Source organism: Paralichthys olivaceus, chromosome 20 (assembly GCF_024713975.1).
Source record: "Paralichthys olivaceus isolate ysfri-2021 chromosome 20, ASM2471397v2, whole genome shotgun sequence".
Lineage (NCBI taxonomy): Eukaryota > Metazoa > Chordata > Actinopteri > Pleuronectiformes > Paralichthyidae > Paralichthys > Paralichthys olivaceus.
In genome coordinates this window covers 5,393,765-5,416,595 of record NC_091112.1, presented here as the reverse complement: position 1 = coordinate 5,416,595, position 22,831 = coordinate 5,393,765, and the positions used below count along the sequence as shown (strand labels likewise).

Sequence of the window (22,831 nt, the reverse complement as noted above, 5' to 3'; positions counted from 1 at the left end):
CTACAAAGGAGAGCTGATCTGACAGTGGATCTTTGAATGTTGTTTTTATTTTCTATTGTAGGGTTCATCAGCAATTAATATTATAACTCAATCTAATATGATGACATTTGTTTTTAAAATGCGTAACAGTGCCTGCAACTGTTTTCCAATCCATCCAAGGAACCGAGTAAAACCTATAAAATCGCTTGTTTACACTGAGTCACTGAACTACTGAAGATCTTTGTTAGCATCTTTTGTCATCGTTAACGATGCATTCCATCACATTAGTTCAGTCATTCAAGCCCTAACAAAAGCTCAGTATGCAGAGGACGTCTGTGCGGTCCGTCAATAAAATGGCGTCTCTAGTAATAGTCTAAACAAAGGCTGTCCTCTTGTCCAAAGATCAAGTTCAATTGTAGTGTGAATGACATGCACTTTGGATGAATTCATTTTAAAACTGAAAAAACTTGCAAGAATGCAGTTGACTTAGATTGAGGTCTCCTCTGTATGTCCTTCTCAATTGTTGATTCTACAGCAGTACATTGCAGAGCCCTGTCTATTAGCAGGGTATTTTTGTTTCACAGGCATATTTTGCTATTCATAGAGCAGTGTCCTTCCCTTGAAAGTTCATTGTGAATTAACCAGTTATAGCAAAAGATCTCAATTTCCATGCAAAAACAGCTTATACCCCAGGCTAGTTAGTTAACTGGATAGATACAGTAGGTCGTGCATACTTCATGCATTTGCACTCTCTCTGTGCACTGAGGCTGTAGGATGTGGGAATTTATAGTTCCTCAAAGAGTCCCCTGTGGGAGAATGAAACATTGCATTGTCACCACTGTAGAGAAAAGGGAGAGTGGGAGAGCAAAGCACTCTACTCTGTTATCTTTCATTATCTCACAGCTATAGAATATGAAATGGCAGAAGCAGCAATGTGTTTGGAAATAATGATGGAGGGACCACAGAGGTACATAAGAAAGTGTATAATTACTCAGCCTTGGCACTAAATCTTGACCCCTCAGGATTTCAGAACCAGAGTGACAAGCCCATTCATGCAGATATGGCAGCTTTGGGGCACCAGTAACTTCTGTTATGATGTAGGTGCACTGTCTTAATGATTGCCAAGTTTGCAGTGAGGGGTTGTGCAGAGTGTTTAGTATCTTCTTGACTGGAGTGTTATTGAGCATCTTGCACTGAAGTTTAAGCCAATGAGGCGTAAATGTCTTACTGGCTTTTTCTACTGTCTCCAAGTGACTCTCTAGCTCATAGCAAAGGCATTATGCTCAAAGGCAGAGCAATAATAACCTTTTGTCCAGGGGAATCAGTTACATTTAGACAGAATAATTGTCTGCAGCTGTGTTCTTTTTTCTTCCAGCTTCGCCCTCTAGTGCAGCAGGTGAATGTTTGGCTGTAGAGAAGATGATTTTAAGCTGTAGGCGGCTGTGGACCGCTGCCCTGAGTTTACCAGCACTACAGGACTTTAAGCATGGACCCTCACGGAGTGTAGCTCTTAAGCTTTCAAGTTGAATTCAGTCACATTTGAAGTATAAGGACATTTTGAGGGCAAACACAAGCAATGATCATAGGTTGTACATGTGTGCTTGCACCTTGTGAATAGTTTTACTTGAAACCTAAAAGCAATATTTTCCAAATCATGATGAAACATGACAAGACTTTATTTCTTTTGAGAGTGGCTTCAATAGAGACTTCAGCCTGTAATGATTAGGCCTGTAATTATTGCTGTTGTTGTTGCTGTGTTTCTGATATTGAATTGATTAGCCGTTCGTTATGAAAGCAATTCTCCTTGCATGCCAGTAATTACTCCCATTTTCTGGTATTCACTCCTGCCTGCTGTTGGTGCCTGACTCTCCCAGTGCCTCCCCTATTTTTGGTCGATGGTAACAGTGGGTTTTGATAAAACAGAAGCCTCTGCCCCAGTGGACATTTTTGCTAAATGTAGAATTGGCATTCCTTTCATCCATTCCCTTTGTTTCACAAGCTGCAGTTTGAATTTCAGTGACTTGAGCATTTGGGAACGTCACATGTCTTATCCCCTCCTTACCTTTTAAATTGACTGAGAGTACAAATCTTTAGTTGACTTTGAATCGTTCTTGTGACAAAGACGTTTAACATTATTTTAAATCCGGCATTGTGCAAAGCTTTGTTACCTGAAGGGCTGGCTTGGGAAATGCAGTTGGAGAAAACTTATTGAGTCCAGTCTAAATTTCCTTAACATTACACTACAGGCCTTTAAACACATGGACTGCAAAACTGTGTCTGGCCTCTTGGGAGCAGACGAAAGAAGAAGTGAATAACATGTATTATCTGAAATTTACACAATTAAGTTATTATTAAGGAGTTGCTTATTAACTGTTGCTGATAACCTAGCATCACTACATAACACAACACTACTTTAGCTCCATTTTTGGTCTCTATCGTGTCCTGAGGCTCTTTAGCAGAGAAATACTTCACCACATTGACAGTTCGTCCATTTCTGGTCTTGTCTGTTGGAGCTTAATTTGATGTAAACTGGTGAAACTAAAATGTGTTATTATGACAGTTTTCTGGCATGTTTGTTTTCAAAAAAGCCTTTTTCACATGTTTTTTGAGGATTCGTTGAGTAGAGACATGCCAGACTCAAAGTTGATTACCATTACCTCACATCTCAAAGAAAACAAAGTTTTGGAAACAAGGTGAAATGGTTTTTGTGCAACATATTAATACAATATATCACTCATTTGTCCTGCTGATAGTGGTGCTGCTTCGTACTTAGGCTTTATTGGCCGTTGGTAAACCAACTTAGAGGTGTATTATCACCAAGCGGATCAGAGCCACTACACTCTAATTCTTAGACTTTCGCTAACTATGTCTGTCTGCTTTTTGGTGCTGAGCAGGTAGTGAACATGGAGTTTTTGAAGTTTCAATAACTCTCTACTGTGGCTGAAAATAACTCTTATGAGAGCAGCGAGAGAGAACCTGAACAGTAAAGTAGCAGGCAGACAGCTAAAACAATGAGCTGAAACTCATTATAAAGCTACTTAAAGCTGAGGGGAGCTGCAGACTCGGGCAATAACTCTCTGAAGGTTTCATCACTTGGAGAAACCCCTTTCACACACTTGCATTACTTTCTCATTTCATACATTTTTATTTTAAAAACAAACCACAAACACTATAAGTTTCAAGGCTGTTATCCATGCTTGGTGTTTTAAATTTAAGTGAAGCATGTGGCTGAACATATGGTGCAAACAGGTATTTTCTATATAATTTTTCATAAGTTTGAACCACAAGTTAATTTTGACATGACTGCTTTGAATATTGAATTTTTTACATATGTGGCAAAATCAAACCCCCAGCTTGCACATTCCTGTTAGTAATGCACGCTTCTAATTTTCCCTCTGGCATATTAGTAGCATGCAGCAACTGGCACAGCAGCATCTGTTGCAGTTAAAGTCCACCCATCAGTTGTCAACCCAATGTTCAGAGCGTTCCTTTGGAGGAGTTGTATACGAATATGGATAACTGTGTGCCTGAAAACAGATTTTTGCAAATATCATTGATTTTTCCCAATAAATAGAAGTCTTTGTGAAATGTTAATGGACTGTCAATCAGTTTTATCTGTTGGGAAAGAGTTGACATTTTGTTTTCGTGAGCTGTACCAAAGTGCTAACTCTTGAATAGAAAAGTTAGGTCTCTCGCTCTGCCTGCTGGTGTGTATTTTGAAAGCTCGGTATAAAATTAGTTGTTGTGGAGTGATATTTCAGCCGCTCCTTGCAAATAATACAGCACGCTTCTGAGTCTTGCCCTTTACAAAAGTAGATACTAAGGTGACCTAAATTTATTCCATAAATTAGCAGGAGTATTCATTGCTACAGGTAAGGCTGTAGTTTTTATCTTGACAATCCGTTGGAGAGAAATTCAAGTGTGAATGTTTTGCTTGTTTACTGAAGTCTTAGTCCATATTTCTGATGAGAAGCTAAGCCATCTCTGTGGGAAATTCAGAGTATTACAGCCCACAGCAGGAGAAGCTTAATCTTTTAAAAGATGTTCAATTTGCTTCGAACTTACCGTCATTTTAACTATCATGCAGGGGAATATTAAAGCTATCATAGGAGATACTTTTCTTTTTTTGTAGTTCACTTTTTTGTTACAAGGGTGCAAGGGAGTCTGGCTGATCTTTTTATACCTCCTGTCTTAGCTAAGAACACTTTCTTCACAGTAAATACTGTTGGGTTTAACCATTAATTGTTTGGGTTCAGATACCTCATCTGTAATTACTGATCAACACTGACCTAGCCTGCAGTTGGTTAATTGTATACCACACATAGCTCCCTCTGTATAGTGTTATTGGAGACAGAAAGCACAGTTGCCTCGTGGTTTTGTCATAGATAGATTTCCGGTACATAGTACAAGTACGGATAATCTTAAACTAGCCTTTTAGTGCTGACCTCCAAGTCTCTGTCCTTTGTGTCTGCAACACTATTTTCAGCATGTTTTTTTATGAAGCTTTTCACAATCATCATACGCTCAGATTCTTTTCAGAAAGTAGAGCCAACTGCCTCCCTCTGTTCCCCGTTGCATACTGAATGACCAAAGAGTAGAGTTCCTTGTGCGATGAATCAAATATACCTTCGTGTGACTTAAGTGCCTGTGATTCTTTGTAGGGAAAGAGTGGCATATTTTTAGGCCAACCCAGATACATACAGGGGACAAGGGGGGGGGGGGGGGGGGGGGGTTCTGCCTCTACTGCCTGTACAAAATTCTGTGCCAAACCATCAATCAGATATTTTTATAGTATAAATGACAACTTGTGACTCGCGGGTGGCGCTAGAAGAAAGGTCACGGTATCAACAAAGTAATGAGGAGGAACGATTCACACCAAGCAGTAAAACAAGGCTATTACTCACATCTTTTTAGATGTCTTTCCTATGTTGGGACAAAACCATGTTGTGGTTGTATTGGGAGGTTCTGTCTCGTCAGCCTCATTGAATGCAGGCACATTCTTTGACATCAGGTGATCACAGTGAGCAAATGCTTTTTTGCCATCACAAATCTCTTTGTTGTAGTTTATTTCCAAAATGCAGGAAGCTATGGAGTGTGAAATGACTCTGTTCTACAAAACCTCTTTAATTTTTTAATAGAACTCCACTCGCAGCAGCAGCAGACCTCCAGCTTACACCACAATGTTAAAGTATTCTACACATGCATTAGGTCATTTGCTTCTGAACAACTACAGAGTTCTGCTGCCTCTGTTTAAGCTTGTTTAATTATCACTATGTCTTACATGCCCATTCCTCATCACTCTGGACCTATCACACGTTTTTAGTTTACAAGCAGCCAAAACAGGATTTTCATCAGCTTCTCTAGTCCTGTTCAGCAATGAATGAGCCACTTAAATGAATCCAACAGTTAGACAGTGTTTTACATTCTTGCCTTGGACTCTCTTTGTTTTTAGAACTGCTCCTACTGCATCCATGATCACTGCATTCTCGACCCTGTTTGGATAATGTATTATTCAATGCTTCTCCTTGTCTGTGAATAGCTTGTGTAAGCATCTTGTCTAGCTTGGCTAAGGAAATAGCCTAATTTCAGATCGATTGTTCTATTAGACCCAGAGGGTATTATTAGTCTCTGCCATTGTGTTAGTTATTACCAAGCTGTTTTCACACAGGTGTGATGAGAACCTATGTGTCTGCAAAAACACAATTAGGATGTCAATAGCAGTGACTATATACTCCTCTCTAAAGCTGCAAATTAGGAATATGTCAAGCTCATTGGCCAATTGCCATCATAAAACTCTTAATGTACAAAAAGCAGCATGTTTCAAAACTGAAACAATATATTGAACCACAGACTAAATAAACACATCCACAGAACAGCACCAAGGCACGGACAAGTCTGTCAGACTGTGCTCAATTTCAGAATTGAATAACTATGCTCCCAACAGCCTTTTCTATAGCCCTCTCTTTATGTGTGAATCTTTATTTTGACTGTCAAAATGCGGAGTTATTGGTGCAAATAAACAATGTAGTTTATAGCTGTTCAGTGTCTAATGGTCCCAGCTACAGCTCAAGTAATGTGTACTGAAGGTACCCCCCCAGGCAAGTCAATATTTATGCCATTATGTCTCTTCACCTTAAGATGCATTGGCATTTTTCAATTTTGATTCATTAGTTTACACAGGCAGCAGTTTGGCGGTGTGCACATTGACATGGTGATCTTACACCCCATTCCGACATAAAAAAACAAAACCATCTGTTTGTGTTACTATTGCCAGCTGGTTAATTCTAAAAGTTAAGATTAAAGGGATATTTTTTGTACCAACACAGCAGCAAAGACTGTTCATAATACATATTTAATCAGTCCAACATTGTGATTGAAATTCCTGGTGTTGGTTGTTCACTGTGTTCTCTTGCAATGTTCTCAGTATGTCCTACATAGTACCCATTATATTTGTAAATGTTGGCCCCGTTTTCATTAAATTTGGAATACCCTTGCTGTAAGCGCTGCAGTCCTCTATTTGCTGTCCTTGGGATGCTATGGAAGGTTATATGACTCCACTGAGACACATGGTGTCCCTACCCACTTCTTTCGACCTGCTTTTGTCCATGCAGTCACCCGAACCAAATGGTGAGGCAGGAACCCTAACAGGCTTCACACTCATCTCCACATGACCACAAACTAATTATTTACATAAAATATGTGGGTACTATGAACCTTTCTCTATTGTCTGTATTTAAATTAAAATAATTCATGGTAAAGATGGCTGCTGATCTGTTAAAGGAATAAATTATAACCTTTATAGAGTTTCAAGCATGCAGGACAACTGCTTAATATATTGTTGTGATTAACAGGTATTTTTATTATTGATTTAATCTGCTGATTAGTTTAACAATTAATTCGTTTTTCAGCAAAAAATAATGTCAGATTCCTACTATAATTTCCTAAAAGCCAAGATATCGTGTGTATTCAAATTGTTATATTCAGCAAGCAATCCACAACACGGAGATGTTCAGGATGATAAAGAAAAGCAGCACATCATCTCAGCTAAAAATAATTATTAATCATCCAAACCATTTTCTAAAGATTGACTGTTAGATAAATCATTTGAAGCTTTATCATAGTGTTGAGATATTTTCATGTTGGAGTTTAAAGCGCTGCCTAATTTACAAGAGCATTTCTCTTCCTGGACATTTTTAATTCAAAAGAGCAGCTCTACACTCAATATTCAATGGGAACATTGCTCACTGCAGTGTCAGCAAGTGGAGATGCAATGAAATTAGGATAATTATATTTTTTCCTATTTGGGATTTTGAAAATGGTTGACCTGGCAGAGTAATTAGCTCTATATTTATTATTTATTTCCTAATGATAATTGTTCTTGTGTTTTTTCCTTTGCCAGTTTGTGGAAACAAGTCTGTATTAACCAAGACAGAGCCACAATGAGCCTTCTGCACATTCTGGTTAGTCAGTAATTACAGCCAATATTTAATTTCATATTTAGCAAGTCATATCTTGCAGCATTTCCACAACATTGCAATCACACATCCACAAAATGCTGTTACCTGCAGTCACACTTTTCCACCTTTAAAGGATGCGATGGCCAGGATGCCTCATCTTGTCAGGCGATGGCAAGAATTCTGGACACACTATTAAAGCTTTGGCAGCTGTCCAGCAAACCTGTGCATTTTATGTTCCAGGCCACCATCGTCGCCCCATCTTCATCTGAGGACCCCTCTTCTCATGGCTCACTCTTTGAAGAGATGTCATGTGCTGTGCTCCTTTCATTAAAGACTTCTGAGACCGCTGCCTTTTGAAAAATCCCGATAACATGACATGTGGAGATGATCAAACCTGCCCATCTGATGTGTGAAGCCCATGTTGTACTTGCTGCTGTTCCTTCGGGGTCCCCGAGCAGGCCCTCATTTACAGGTTATTCATTCAGGCTTTGAACAGAGGTGGTTAATTAGTCAAGCCGGTGATTACACCCCTGGATCCTAAAGTCTATTTAGACATTCACCATATTGAGAACAAGTGGGGGAAAAGCAATGATGCATCTGATTATGTAGTCGCTGCGGAGTGAGGCATTACTGGCTTGTAAACAGCAATGGAGCCCACTTAGTCATGCTGCTGATGATGGCCCTGTCTCAACAGGAATCTGATAATCAGTGAAACAGACCTTGATTAAAGTGAATTATGATGCCTGCAGGAGGCTTCGAGTGATCGAAAGTGCACAATATGCCACTCTTAATTGTCTTTTTTTTTGCTTTGAGATATTATCTGAGGATTTGATACAGGGGCCCTTTTTACTCCCATCATCTTCCTTGCTATTAATCCCAGGGCTCGACAGTGCCACCATTTTACTAGCATTTGATACTAAAAATCGAAGTATGCTGTAGAAATCTATTTAGTAGCAAGTGTGCTGTTAAGAAATCAGCCCAAGCAGCCTGTAGAACTAAGAATTACCTGGTTATTAAAGCAGAAATGTTATAACTTGTGTACTTGTAGATTTAGATTAATTCAACAATTTTTCATCTTGGTTTAGTTGTGTTGATTCTGTTGTGCACTCATTTTATTTAAAAAAAAATTGACTTAGTACCACATTTGCTTTTCGGGGGGAAAAGAGTATGAATCAAGCCATGAAATTTGTGGTGTAACGGTTATGTTGCTCAGCTTGAAGTTTCGTTTGCCAATGGTTGAAGGTGGTGCAGTAGCATCACTAGTAATCATGTGCTGTGTCGCTTGAGACCATATTGGCAGCTGCACATTAAATTGCTAATGTGGCTGGCAGAGCTACATTATCCGCACCATCAAAGTGACAAGGGCAGGAATAAAACACTCTGCTTGGCTGTCCATGAGATCATTGGAAAATGGGTTTTGTGGCTAAAGCTTGGCAGTGTACAAAGTTGTCTTTTATAAAATTTTCTTTGAATTTGCTTTGTTTCCGCGTCACTGATTTGACAGATGCCGAAAGATGGGGCAGAAGTGGACAGTTTCACCTGCATTGGAAAATCTCACTGTGCTAGAGCTTTCTCACAGCTGGCTGACTCTGTAGCTTTGTACTTAGAAACACCATGGTTCTTTGCACACCTCAGCATGTAAGGAAACAGACTCACTCACCGGAAGAACAATAGTATGGTCTCGAACGCTATCAGTGGAATGAAAGAGCAATTTGATTAGTTTGTGGTGCAAGTAAAGCGAAGCCAGTTAAGCTTTTCAGGATAAAAGAATTACATTGTGAAGGACATGACTGAATCTCTAATGGCTTATTAGCTTTAAATATAATTTTACTTCACCAACACTGAAGTATATTTGTGTCTGTGTGGCAGTTTGTTTGTCCTCGACCGTCCTGCACCCAGATTCCAACCCTCAGGCCTCAGGTTGTTGAGTGATATGATATGATTGTCTGAGGAGCCACAAGGATAAACACTCCTCATAGCGTCTCAAGATCACTTTAAGAGACACAGTGCCCTTTAAAGTAGCACTTTCTATTTTTTCCCATGTTTTCATAAAATATATAGAGAAAATTTCACATTTAATTTCTATTCTCTTCACTCACAGCAGCAAACATAATAATAACTGTCACTTAAATTGTAAGTGGGATAAAAAAAACTTGTGGGAAAAGTGGACATTTTTTAAAGGATGAAACAGTGGGCTCAGTATGGACACGAGATCAGTTCCCATTATTGGATTTGAAGCGAGTGGCCACACCACGCTGTCTGGAGAAGAGAGCCAAGATGGGAGGCTCTGGATGATGGAGGAGGGCTTCAGGTGCAATGTGAAGGCATTAGAAAACCAAGCACCTTGTGATGATAAATGAGCTTCACCTCATGCCAGCATTTTAAACACACTGTCCTGATCGCAGCAGTGTGAGCAGCCCACACTGCGGCCGCTGCTGCTGCTGCTTTGTGACGATGACTGCTTCCTCTGCCTCTAGCATTGTCTGACTTGTATTTACACACACACTAACACACACAGCCATAAACTGAATAAGTGCCCGCTGAAACTCAAGTGTGGTGATTTGGTTTTGGGCTGTTGACTTGAGTCACCTGTGCTTTTTTCTGAGGCCATGCTTTTTTTTCCTGCTTGTGGGTCTGAGTCGTCTCTTATTTCAGGCCATGATTAATGTACCAGGAGACTTAATTGCCAGAATGTCAGTAAAAATTTATTTGCTCATAATTACCTCTACTAAGCAGGTTATGTGTTGGTCCCATTTAATTGTTAGTATTTAAGGGTAGTAGAGCTTTAAATTAAATTTGCAGAATGTTACTACTGATGCAAGTCCAACATGTTTTATTTCCTGATTTAAGGTATTTAAACATTGCAAAATGTTCTCTGATATTCTCATTAACGATTGCAACTTCTTAAATAAATCATGGCCCTTGCATGATTCAGATTTAGATGCACGTTAAACATGTGACTCTGTGGACTTGATGCAAGTTTCCATTTTTGGATACATATGATTACTCATGCCTTTTCTCGACTGTAAATTGAGGCCATGTTTTCGCAGATATGGGTTGCAACAGCAGCCTTAACCTCTTTCCTTCTACATTAATCTTTGCTGTATGATGTAAAGTTAAAAAAAACTTAACTGTACTTTTGTTGCACCATAGTTTCCATCTATACTATGTTTTAGTTTTAAAGTTTTAGTTTTACCCCCAACTTCCAAACAACTGCAGCATTTTCCGGCACCTAAAGCAAAGAAGCGTGGAAGCGGCTCAGTTTTATTTTGAAAACATTTTGACACGATGACGCAGTTACACACATTCACTTCCATTCAGTCGACCTCCAGAGGCGAAGACAAAACATTGTAAAAACAAACTGTCTGTCATAGCTCTTGTCCTTGGTTCAAGAAAGCGATCCTTTGTCTTACTTTTCACAATTACTGTTTCTTGTGTCTTTATGTGACCGAGCAAACCAACTGCTAGAAAATCTCCTTCTTGTTTAAACCAGTGCATTCCCCATGTATCTGAATATGCGTGTTGTTTGTATTGAGTATGGATAGTGATTAAAACTGATGAAGAGATAAAATGCTTGTCAAATAGTTTTAGAAAGTTTCGAATGGGCCATATAATCCTTTCTGTTGGTGACAGGTGATGAAATGTTAGCAGTGTATTGAGCAAGTTGCGGTAACCAGATGATTTGCAAATGCATACCATGAAAGTGAGAATTAACAGCTCACCAGCCATGCATGAGTTTCACTGTTATTTGGAAGAATCATAAGCTCCTTATTATATTCCTACCTTTTGTTGGTTGACATTCTTGTCATACATATGAAATACGAATCAAAGATCCTCTCCTGAGCCGATTAGTCACACATGCAAGGTTATCTTACTTCCTCTTTGGTATAATGCACATCCCTATTAGACAAAGCCAGCTGTCTTTTTTTAGCTATGCTGTAAGTTCTGATGCATTAAGTGTATCGGGTACATGGTCCTCTGAACATAAAGCAGCCCACATTAACGAGTTGTGTAGGGAATAAGGTGGCTCTAAAAATGTACCTAACACTTGCTTCATTCTAGTTGGCAGCAGTCCTCTTAACACTGTCAGCTGTTTCGTTCCACTTCTTGACAGTGCTCCAACCCCCTCAGCTTACCACAGCTACAGTGTGAATCAAGGCCTGTTTGCAGTGATATTCCTTATATTTAATCTTTATTGTTTTTTGTAGTCGTTATATCTCTGTTCCAACACCAGACCCATTTATGTCTTTGTCACCTCAGCACAAGCAAGTGGTTGCTGTTGGAATTATCTGTACAATAAGTGGGCTTTGTTCTGAAAAACGCCAGCATGTGTTGGAGTTGTTGGCGTGAGCACAAAAGCTCACACAGCGAATTGAGGCTTTATCTTCCCAATTCTAACAAGGCAACGTCTCCGCAGCTCACCCATTCCTCCTGCCTCCGGAAAATCTGAAAATAAAATTACCCCTTCTTCTTAGATTTAAGTGTTTTTTTGTAACATCCTTTCAAAGTGCGGTATATAAATGGAAATGTATAGTCGTCTGTGTGTGGTTGATATCTTACAATCTACTGAGCTATGCCTCTTCTCTTTCTCTTCTGTTGCTTCAGGTTCAACTATAGATCAACACATCATCTCACTACAAATGGTTTCTATGAGTTTCTCAACTGGTTTGATGAAAGGGCCTGGTACCCCTTGGGCAGGATCGTCGGCGGCACAGTAAGTTTTTCCCACATTCATTTGTTTCATCGTTCGTCATCTCCGGGGCGTCGTTAGTGGAATGCAGATTCAGTCACAATGTCATCCCTGTGAAGTAAGAAGGAAATTAAATTATCAAAATGCCCATTAGGTTTTGTTGAGGTCGAATTAGCTGACAAGGAGCACATACATGAGAGGTTGTTTGCCCTTTTCAAATAAGGGATGACAAAAATTGTGCTTTTGCGTTATCGCACTGCTTGTCCTCTCCCGGAGGGCTTATGGAAAGAAGATGGAAAGGAGGCTCCATCTGACTGACGAGCAGCAGTGCAGCCCTCCTGGACAGTGGTATGATGGGGAGCATTTTGGGAATAAGAAATGCTGAGGCCACTGATAGAGGAAGTTGTTTGCTAGAATGAGAGCTCTGTATGCAATAAAGAAAAATGTTTTTCTAAGATGTTGGACTCCACTAACATTTTCCTCTAGTATTTATGGTACAATCTGAAGGTACAGCTGAGAGGTAGAGAATTCCTAATTTGGTCATCCACAGATTGGTTTGCTAATTTTTTGTGATGAAGCACAGCTGTCAGCTTAATCAGTCTGTGACCTGTGGGGTGAAGTGTTTTTTGCATGATAATATGAAGTGGTTGGGCCGAGAATCAGCTATTCTGCCAGTGAAAAAGAAAAAACTGTTTGGCCACTTTGGGAGTCTGGTCAGGAAAACACCTACACATGTCCCCATGGAGATTGCCGAGACCCAGAACATGCTGGAGGGATTACTCACCTGTCCTGGAAATGCCTTGGGATTCCTCAGGAGGTGCATGCTGGGAATAAGGAAATCTGATGCGCCTCGGCATGGTTACTCTGACCTGGTTTTAAAACAAGGGATGGATGGAAGAAAAACCGCTGCGGTTGACAGTTGTAAAGTGCACTTATCTGAGCAGATAATCAGCACGTAAAATAATATTTTTATTATACATGCTGGTAATTACGGCTGAACAATTAATCAAGATTTTATCAACATTGCAGTATGGCCAGGTTCAATATCAAAATAACAGTAGTTTTGATAAAGGTAGAATGTGCTTTGTGCACCACAAAGCATATACAGACATTATTTATGTTGTATGATTAATACGAGGAAGTGTGAAGTAGATCTGCAGTCTGTTGCTATGGGAGTGTGTTGTTGGAGCATGAGGTTATCTGAGGTGAAGCAGTGCAGAGATAGATTCCTCCAAGACTTGGCTAGGCGGCATGGATTGAAGTCACTGTCAAGTAGCAACAGTGAGCTTTTAATTGACAGATCCCCCTCGGCCGCCGCTGTTTCCCTGTTTACCTGCAGTAACGATTGTTGTGAAACATCGACCCTTTTCTGTGAAAAATACAACGCGCTGATTCCACGCAATTTATCTCCCATCTCCTCTCCTCTGTGAGTCTCCTTCCCCCAACCTCATCTTCTCAGCCCTGCGTCCTGTGAGCGGTGAGGTCTGTGTGAGTAAAATACCTTTGGCCTTCCATCTCCCTCTCGTCTTTAACAACTCCACCTGCCTTCTTTTCTCTCAGCCAAGCTTCACGGACCCACCAGAGCTGTAATTGCACCAGCTAATGATGCATCAGGACTACATAATCCGAGTCCTCCGTGTCAGATAAATGCTGAAATTTCTCCCTACATGCGTTTCTGTTATTGGGTCCAGCTAAGAATGGGTTAGCTATTTCTTTTTGCTTCTTGTTTCTGCATAGACTCAGACCTGCTGACTGATATGAATGTTTCTCTGTATAGTTGAGTCAGGGAGGCCGGTTAATGCTGTGCATTGCATGTTGTTACCATTACAGCACCCAGCAGATGGTGCAGGGCAGGAGCTGTAGCTGCTCTACATTCTGATGTTAGAATATAGTATTCATTACTGAATAGAAGACCCAAGGCACTGGAATCCAAAACCCATCCATCAGCATTCATCCGTCTAAGCAATTACTATCAGATACTTGTAATTGCATATGACAAGCCTGGCTTATAATAATGGATGTGCTGGTTCTGTACATGGATACTTGAGTTAGGCCTCGTACCCACAAGGTGCAAACTGAAACTCATGATTAGACTCGTAATCAGAATTGGAAGCGATATAGTTTTGTGTTAATTTGCATGACATTTACGAGATTCCTGGGAAGAACGACTTTTTATCTTCTGCATGCAAATATGAATATCCTTCCACTCTAAACTTGTATTGGCATTTCATAGATTAATGTGTAAAGAAATAAAAGAAACCACTGCGGAATACTTTCCTTCAAATTAACCATGTTCATGAAGGAGCCTTTTCAGATGAGAGGTGAGATGTCTTTAAAACCCTCAAGCAAGTCCAGATTTCTTTGTTTAAAAACTCTCCTGAGCTCAAATTTAAGTTCACTTAAAATTCATTAGATTTTTCATTTGATCATTGCTTTAAATATTTAAATTTGCTCACCAGACTACCCTCAAACTAAACCAATGTGCAAATAGAAGAAAGATGAGAGCTGTGTGGGGTACAGAGACAAATGGGTGCAGTGCTGAGTCCGTTTAATGTTTAACCCTGTCTGTAGAGGTACTAACTTCTATCTGTAGATGATTTCTCTTTATGAACATCGACTATGTTGCTCTGAACATCAACTATCTGCCATAAAGTATAATAATTATCTTAGACTTGAAATGTTGCTTTGACCTTAGATGTCTTTATCAGGCAGGTAAAAACAGAAAACTGTTCAATAACATACCAACACACAATGTTCAATGACTTGAATACCGTTTTAAAACAAAGAGATCAGAAGTAAAAGTAACTCTGAGGCATAGCTGTGTGAATCCTGATGCCCCTGTCATCGGAGTGTGAGCTGAGCGGTTTCAGCGGGTATAATTTGTGGAGCGATTCTTCTGCCCAGGGTACGTCTCTTAGCAATTACAAAGCCATTACATAGGTCATGTTGTCCTTGCAACAAGTGTTATTTTGAACAGTGGATGAATCTTTCCACACCGCTGCCACTAAGACAAATTACACCTTTTTTTAAATTCTAGACGCTATAGGATGATACTGTATGGATATGTTAAACACAAATAGTAGGAATGGTCTTTTGGATTCAATGTGTTGATTTATATGACACTTTACTCAACCAACAATGTCCCAAAAGGATCCACTGTAGTAGAGAATTTCCTGAGAAGGTGTCAGATCAGTCAGGTGATAAGACCACTGTTGACAGTGAAGTCAAGTATTGTGTGTACGGCTATTTCTTAACGTCCTAAGTATTTCTATCTCAATGGGTGTGACCGCCACAGAAAAGGTGGGGAAGTCAATGAAAAATATCTTATTCTTGAAGGGTGCAGGTCTGTTGTAGCCCACAGTGGACTTGGAATAAGTTAAGTGCCAGATGGAAAATTAACTTTTCTGCCTTATGCCGTTAACTGGCCTCTCAGTAGCAGGTGGACGGGTTATTCTGCCGGCCTTAGTAAATGCAAATGTATTCCTATAACATGCTAATCTATGCAAAAGAGAGCAAGATCCAGGGATTGATGCATAGAGGAGATCTGACAGCTACTGCAGAGACCTGACCAGCTGGCTCAGCAATAGATCCATATCAATTTCTGGCTTTTACCTGAAAGCCTGAAATTGACTCTATGAGAGGCTTGGGTGGGACTGGTTGCCAGAACAATCTGATGCTTTGCTCAGAGGCACTACAAATGTAGCTGCTGCAGAAACAAATAGCCACTCACTCATTTACTGTATATGTTAATAGTCTAAATCCCACTTGTTTGCATGACTGAGCTGGATCATTTTCAAGGCATAAACAGACTTTGGGGAAGGAGGGCACTTAGCTGACTCCCACACTGCATTCAGAAACATAAAGTCAAGGTGCGAGAGGTCTTATTTGCATCAAGCATATGCTTGTAAAGCAGATTTTAATAAGCACTGGGTTCATCTCAGATTGGTGCAGTTTGTTGCACAGCCAAAAATACACGGCCTTATGCTGGAACCTAACTTAGAATACAAGCTTCTCTTCTCTCCTGTCATAACATTTTGCCAGTGTGAGTGGTGGTCTGTTACCCCTCCAGATCCAGGTGGAATTTGTAGGAACCACTTTTGCTCCGAGGGCCGTGATCAAGCCTTTTGTCTGTTCGACCTTTTACCCAGCCTGCACTCTGTTTTACACGCCCTTTCTCCTCCTTCAACCCTGTAGCTCACTTTTCTCTCCCTCTGCCTTTATCTTTTATCATCTCTCCTCTACAGTCTGCCTCTGCCTTTCTCTAATGTGTCACTGTCCTTTCTCACCCCCATCGTTGCTCCCTCCCATATCCATACGCTACCACTTTCTTTTTTTATTCCAATTCAGACGGATAATGCCGACTCGTCATTAATTGTGTATGATAGCGTCAAGTCTCTTAAGCACTCGTCTAGGTCACAAGACAGACGAGCCAGTATCAATTAATGTGACCGGTCCAGCTGCCCTCTCCCTTATTATTTGCCTTTCACTCCCACCCACCCACCCTCTGCTCCCCAGAGGACGACTGTCAGTAGCTCTTTCTCCTGAGCCAGAGATAACAAATGAAGGCCTCTCTAATGTGACGGTCCATAAGAGGACGCAGCCGATGCCTCTCCTTCTTGCCATGAGGACAATGAGTCAAGTGCATTTTTTTGTTAACAGCTTTTGCCACTTCTAGTTGATGACATTTTCATAATGAACAAGCTTTGTAATGCTTCTTGAATAACAATTTAGAGACCATAGACTTGTATCCATCAAGCCCAAGCTTGCGCAGAAATGTCTTTGCTGTGAAGAATCAAGATCTCAACCATCTCTCTCACATTTTGGGGACCTTGGCCCCACCACAGAGTTCAAAATGACTAAAAATTACAAGAGCTGTTTTATAAATGGCAGGATCCTGCACCATTAGACAGAGTTCAATCCTCAGAGCCAAGAGGAAAGACGAGGTTGATTTTCATTGAAGTAGATTGGTTGATGAAGCTCAGGTCTCCTAGGCACTGGCTAATTAGAGACGTGAAAACCTGAGTTTATTAGCGGCAAGGCAAAGTGCATGGACTGCGGCTACAGTGAATACACATCAGGGACATCACTCACACGTTGAACATAGCCTCGCTTTTTACTTCAGACAGCCAGTCCACTGCACCGGGCCCTAATTGGGTCTGCTCTCATGTACAAACGAGACAGGGCCATGAGGCCTCACCAACTCAGGCCCCAGCTTCAACTGATTGGAGGGTTTAATTATTCCTTAACTTTGTTTTAGAAAACAAACATAACAGTTTCAAGGATTTATTTTTTAAAGCAAGCAGAATGTGCTTGTTCCAGCCATTGGTTTGGAGTGTAAGTCAGACAACCTCAGGCTCTGGAAAAATTAGATTCTGCATTATTTATTTTATTGACTGACTAATGACTTTATCAATGCATCAGACAAGAGAAGGATGTGGCGTGTAAATATAACCCACTTCTTGACTGGTTGGTGGAGACATACAACTGTGAGGTGGTAATTCTAGTTTTCTCATTTGACCTGCCTCGATTCTCTGTCTCTTTCCCTCAGCCACCATTTCTCATGTCTGACTCTCCATCTCACCTACTTTAATGTTGCGCTTCGTCTTACAACCTCTCTTTGCTTCCCCCCTCAGGTATACCCAGGGTTAATGGTGACTGCGGGCCTCATCCACTATGTGCTCAACTTGCTCCACATCACTGTCCACATCCGTGATGTATGCGTCTTTCTTGCACCGGTGTTCAGCGGTCTGACCGCCATCTCCACCTTCCTGCTGACGCGGGAGCTGTGGAACCAGGGTGCAGGGCTGCTGGCGGCCTGCTTCATTGCCATCGTCCCTGGCTATATCTCCCGCTCTGTGGCAGGCTCCTTCGACAATGAGGGCATCGCCATTTTCGCCCTGCAGTTCACCTACTACCTCTGGGTATGTACAATTTTTACTTGATGGAAAACTGCAATGAGAGAGAATGTTGTTGTAAATGCATGATGGACGAGGCTCGCTAAGGTATTAAGACTGTGAAAAATATGTCAAAGTCAACCTCAGTATATATTTTTGTACTTTGTAGGGGATGTGCTTTATGAAGCCAAGAAAAGAAGCCCAGTTTTCAAATGTAGCCTGGCCTCAGATGTTGAATTATTTATCATAGAGCCTTGAAAGGCACACTGACCACGTGGAGCCCAGGAAACGCCATGCTGCACTCTAAAACCTTCAGTCAGGTGACCTTTTAAAGAGTGGAATCAAAAATATCTTGGGTTAAAGGTTGAATTGCCCCCCCCCTTCTGCTGTCCTTTCCAAACATATTTAAGGGGAGCACAGCAGGCTACGCTACAGGTTACCTGACCTTGTTGAATTTGTGCCATCACTGTTTTCAACACATTCATTTTGTATTAGATGTTTTTTTTCCCTTCACTGGTAATTTGTCCAGTTCAACCTTGTCTTTACCTCAACCTCTGTTCATTCCTCAGTTGCATCAGCAGCTGCCTTGCAAGCCTCCAGCCATCACACTTTGAATGCTGCGTGTGTGTTTGTGTATTAATGCATTTCTATGGTTGTGAACTAACCTCACATGACCGGTTAAGACTGTTCAAAGGTACTGTTCAGAGTTGGGGCTCGTTTATGCTGCCTTTATGTATGAAAAGAGATGCCTCGCTACTACAGAAAGATCACTGTGTTTGTGTGTGTATATAATAAAGCGCAAAGCTTTTCAAACATTTCAACATTTATTAACATTCCCTTCCTCCTTGTTACTGGAGGTAACCTTGAAAAGTATTGAGGAATTTTTTCATTCGGTATTGAGCTCTATCCGTTCAGTGGCACATGCTTTTATCTTTTACTTAATATGATAACACAGAGAAAGGATGCAAGTAAAAATACAAGTTAGGAAAGGACATTTTCTGTAGAAGAACTTAATGTATCCAGATAACAAGCTTAATCAGCGCCCCCCCCCCCCCCCCCCCCCCCGTTTGCTACATCAACAGATAAGAACAGTAGAAAATGATCTTGTTGCATAAAAACGACAAATCGACACTTGTGGATTTCAAACATCTGTTTTCTTCTGGCATAAAGATCATAGATGTGATCAATACAGGATAATGTAACTGTCATGATAATCTTGTTCCTTCTTCTGAGGCTGGAGAGGCTTGATGGATGAAAACTGCAGATACCATGCATGTATAAATATTACTGCCTGTCGTTAGAGCGCAGTGGGCATACTTCTCATTTATATAGCATCATGTCATCTTCTTGAATCTATAAAATGATTTTCTATTAAGAAAATTGCCTCCTTTTTTTTGTCAACGGCAGTGATGGAATATAAAGTTAGAGCAATTAGAGTCATTGCTGTTAAAAGAATTTTAAACGCAGCAGAGTTAACCTGTGCTGGATCAGGTGTCAAATGAATATGGCAGCATATTTAAAGTAATACTTGATTTAATGTTGTCGATTTTATCGATGTAAAAAGACATATGGCAAAAGATAAAATGAATTCTAAGGAAATGATTTGTAATTTACACAGGGTTTAGAGCAATTCACTCCCGCCTTATAAACCCTTTCTCAAAAATACACTCAACAATGAGACACTGATGAAATTATTTATTCTTAATACTATTCTCCAGTTGTGCCAGTAACTTGTGTTTTAAACCATACGTTTAATAATTTGTAAGAGCAGAAGTAAAAAAAAATTAAATGCCAATCACTTGGTGCTTACATTCTCTGCCTTTTCATTGCACCTGCTGCTCAGGTTACTTTGCAGAAGGACACTGTGGGGGGTTTTTTCTAGCTCAGAAGCTATGTTATTATTTATAGATATTACTCCGTGGTACGATGCCGCAGTGATATTGGAACTAGAAGAGACTCGTGCAAATAAGCCATATGTCTGATAATAACCCACTGAAGCTGTGTAGTTGTAGGGAGATATATCATTCACTGCTTTAAAAGTGAGCCAGAGCTGCTCAAATAATGCATACAAATGCAACTACAGTTTTATTTAAACTAGATTGATTCCTTTTTCATTATATCCACAATGTTCAAACGTGATCGCCTGCAGCTGCAGCAAAATAGCATCGCTTCTCAAAACAGTGCAAGACCTGCAGGAGTCCCACATTTGTGCAGACGTGTATTTAGACGCTAAACAACGGTGCACGTCAGCGTTCAGGATAAATGTTCTGGCTAAGCTGAAAGTTTGGTGAGCCAGTTACTGCACATACCAAACACATAATCTATCTACACAGCCAATACAAAGACACTTTTCATTAGTGAATATAGCTATATACCTTTATTTTTAGTTTCCATGGTCACTATCACTACTCTGTGATATATACTATTTACTATTTCAGTCAGTTTTCTGGCTATTGTCCAATTTTTACTTTAGGCTTTCACAGTACTGCTTAGTTCAGTATTGTAAAGACATGCTGCACAGTGGCTTTCATCCAGGTGGAAAGGTATTTTAGCAGGTATTTCATCATGCCATGCCTTACTGGTGTTTGGCATACCACAACAAGCTTTGCAGTACAGTTTGCGCCAGGTTGCAAGGGACCTTTTATCCATTCAAGGATTCAGCAACCCCAGTTTATGTCACTTTGTGTAAAGCTGCATCGCTACATGTGGTTTCAAGGTAGCATGAGTCACTAAGCTCGAGTGTGCTTGCAAACAGCTCTGTGGCTTTTTCAATTCGCTCACTATCACTGATCTGGCAACGACCCACAGTTTAGTGTCCAGGTGGCTGGCTGAGCGCGCCTGTTGTGTCTACAGTTAAAGTCCGAACACAACTGGATCAGCGTCTGTGGGACTGTGCGCAACCGAGCGTAACCGAGCAGCTGAGACTGTCACTCACTGGGAGAAAAACAAAGTCAGCAACTGTATGTACACAAATATACAGTCATTCACATACAGAGAAACACCAAACAAACAAATGTTGGGCCATCAAGGTCCCACTCACACTATGTTGCCGGGGAAACGTTGCTGCATTCAAGAAATGCAAATAGGCAGAAGCTTGTATATAGCAGAGTGACGATGGGTGCATCCAGCAGTGAGCAGTTGTGCAGATATGTATTGTGTGGATAGACAAGAGTCGAGTGGATTACACATCGGTCTGACATCTTCAGACGCTAACAAACCATGCTCTGATCAGTGTCTTTTACACATTCCATCCCTTTTGTAGATATAACTCACAGCTGGCAGCTTTCTTATATATTTCTTTTTAACCTAAAATTACCTTTTGGCAAAAAAAAAAACCACTTCACACATCATCCAGCCCTGACTGAACAATTTACAACAAGTAACCACTTCATAAAGGGTGGATCAGATGTACAGTGAGAAAAGGCTGAGTTCTAGATTTTTAAGAATTGATATCAGATTGTTCCAAAAATGTCTGTAACAGTAAAATCTTTTTCTATCAGATTTTTCTTTGTCCACCCCTTGTAGCAACAGAAGGCAAATGGTTTGAATTATGTGCTGCTCAAAGAGACCTCATAACTGTAGCACAGCAAAATCAATCCTTCCTTTTAATAAACATTCTTAGTGCTTAAACAGTAATTAACCTCAACCTTTGTCTCAAAATGTTCTCTGCTGGGTTCTTTAGTTTATGCGAATTGGACCGAGAAAAATCCTTGAAAAGTCCTTGAGTATGATTTGGAGTAGATGTGTGAACCCTAATCCGAAGTCATTTTTAATTCGGCTGGATCCTTCAAATCCTCCCATTTAACTTTTTAGGGCTCATCCAGAAAACTGTCACCATAATTATTTATCTCCCTCCTGGAAATGTGTTTTAGAGGGTGGTAGGGACGTCTGTTTGTCTCTTTGTTATTCTAATGGCCTCTTGTGTGTATGCACAAAACACAGGTAGGCAGGTGTTGCTTGTTGCATTCATCACTGCCTCTCAAGGAGATGTGTCATCAGCAGAGCAGGCCCCCCCCCTCGCTCACCTACCACCCCTTGCGTCGTCCTTTCTATTTGGCAAGGGCCCGGAAAAACAATCATCCTGGTCATGCACCACTGCTTCCCATTATCAGTCCCATTTACCCACATTTGTCTTTGTGTTTTCCTTTCCCCCACTCTGTCGTTCTTCCATCTCATCTCTCTCTAATTGTCTTTGTCTCCCTTTGTCCTCGCCATTATTTAGCTTGTGCTGCGTTCTGCTATCTGCTTTTTGTCTTCCTGCATGTTCTTCCTGCCTTGGTTTTTTCTCTCTGTAACTCATTATTGCTCATTCTTTTTCTCCCGCTCTCCTCCTCATCTCTTTACACCCGTCCTCTCCTCCACATGGAAAAATGCACAAAGTCGTTCTCAAGTCTCAGCTCATCTTCATTATCCAACTCCTTCATTTTATCCACTAATAACCCATCCAACTCCAGCCGCTTAATCTGTGTTTACCCCCCCCCCTTCTCCCAAAACACACACACACGCTCTCACCCTCCCATAATCTATAATTGAATCCTCCCTAACCCAGGAGAGCTACTCTTTTTAACACCATAGCTCTTCATAACATGAACACACACCCACGCACACAGCGTTGCCTTCCTCGTTTGCTCTAACCCCATGCACCATGCCTAGATTGTTGTAACAGTAATTCCACTCTTTCTCTCAGCTCACATTTAATTAGCTGCACCGGTATCACGCTGTGACTTCTGTGTCTTCACAAAAGGAGTGGTGGCTGGGAGGGCAGTTGGAAGAGGCGAGCTGAGGCACCAGTTGAGCACGGCTCGCACATG

The 22,831-nt window shown here is 40.7% G+C and overlaps 1 protein-coding gene across 1 annotated transcript in view; it reads left to right on the top strand.

Annotated features, from left to right (window-relative positions):
• Nucleotides 1-22,831, top strand: part of stt3b (STT3 oligosaccharyltransferase complex catalytic subunit B) — a 61,776-nt gene that overhangs the window by 15,698 nt on the left and 23,247 nt on the right. Inside the window, exons 2-3 of the mRNA XM_020102484.2 lie at nt 12,042-12,150; nt 17,760-18,047. Coding sequence (XP_019958043.1) covers nt 12,042-12,150; nt 17,760-18,047 — 397 coding nt within the window. The remainder of the gene's footprint in view (nt 1-12,041; nt 12,151-17,759; nt 18,048-22,831) is intronic.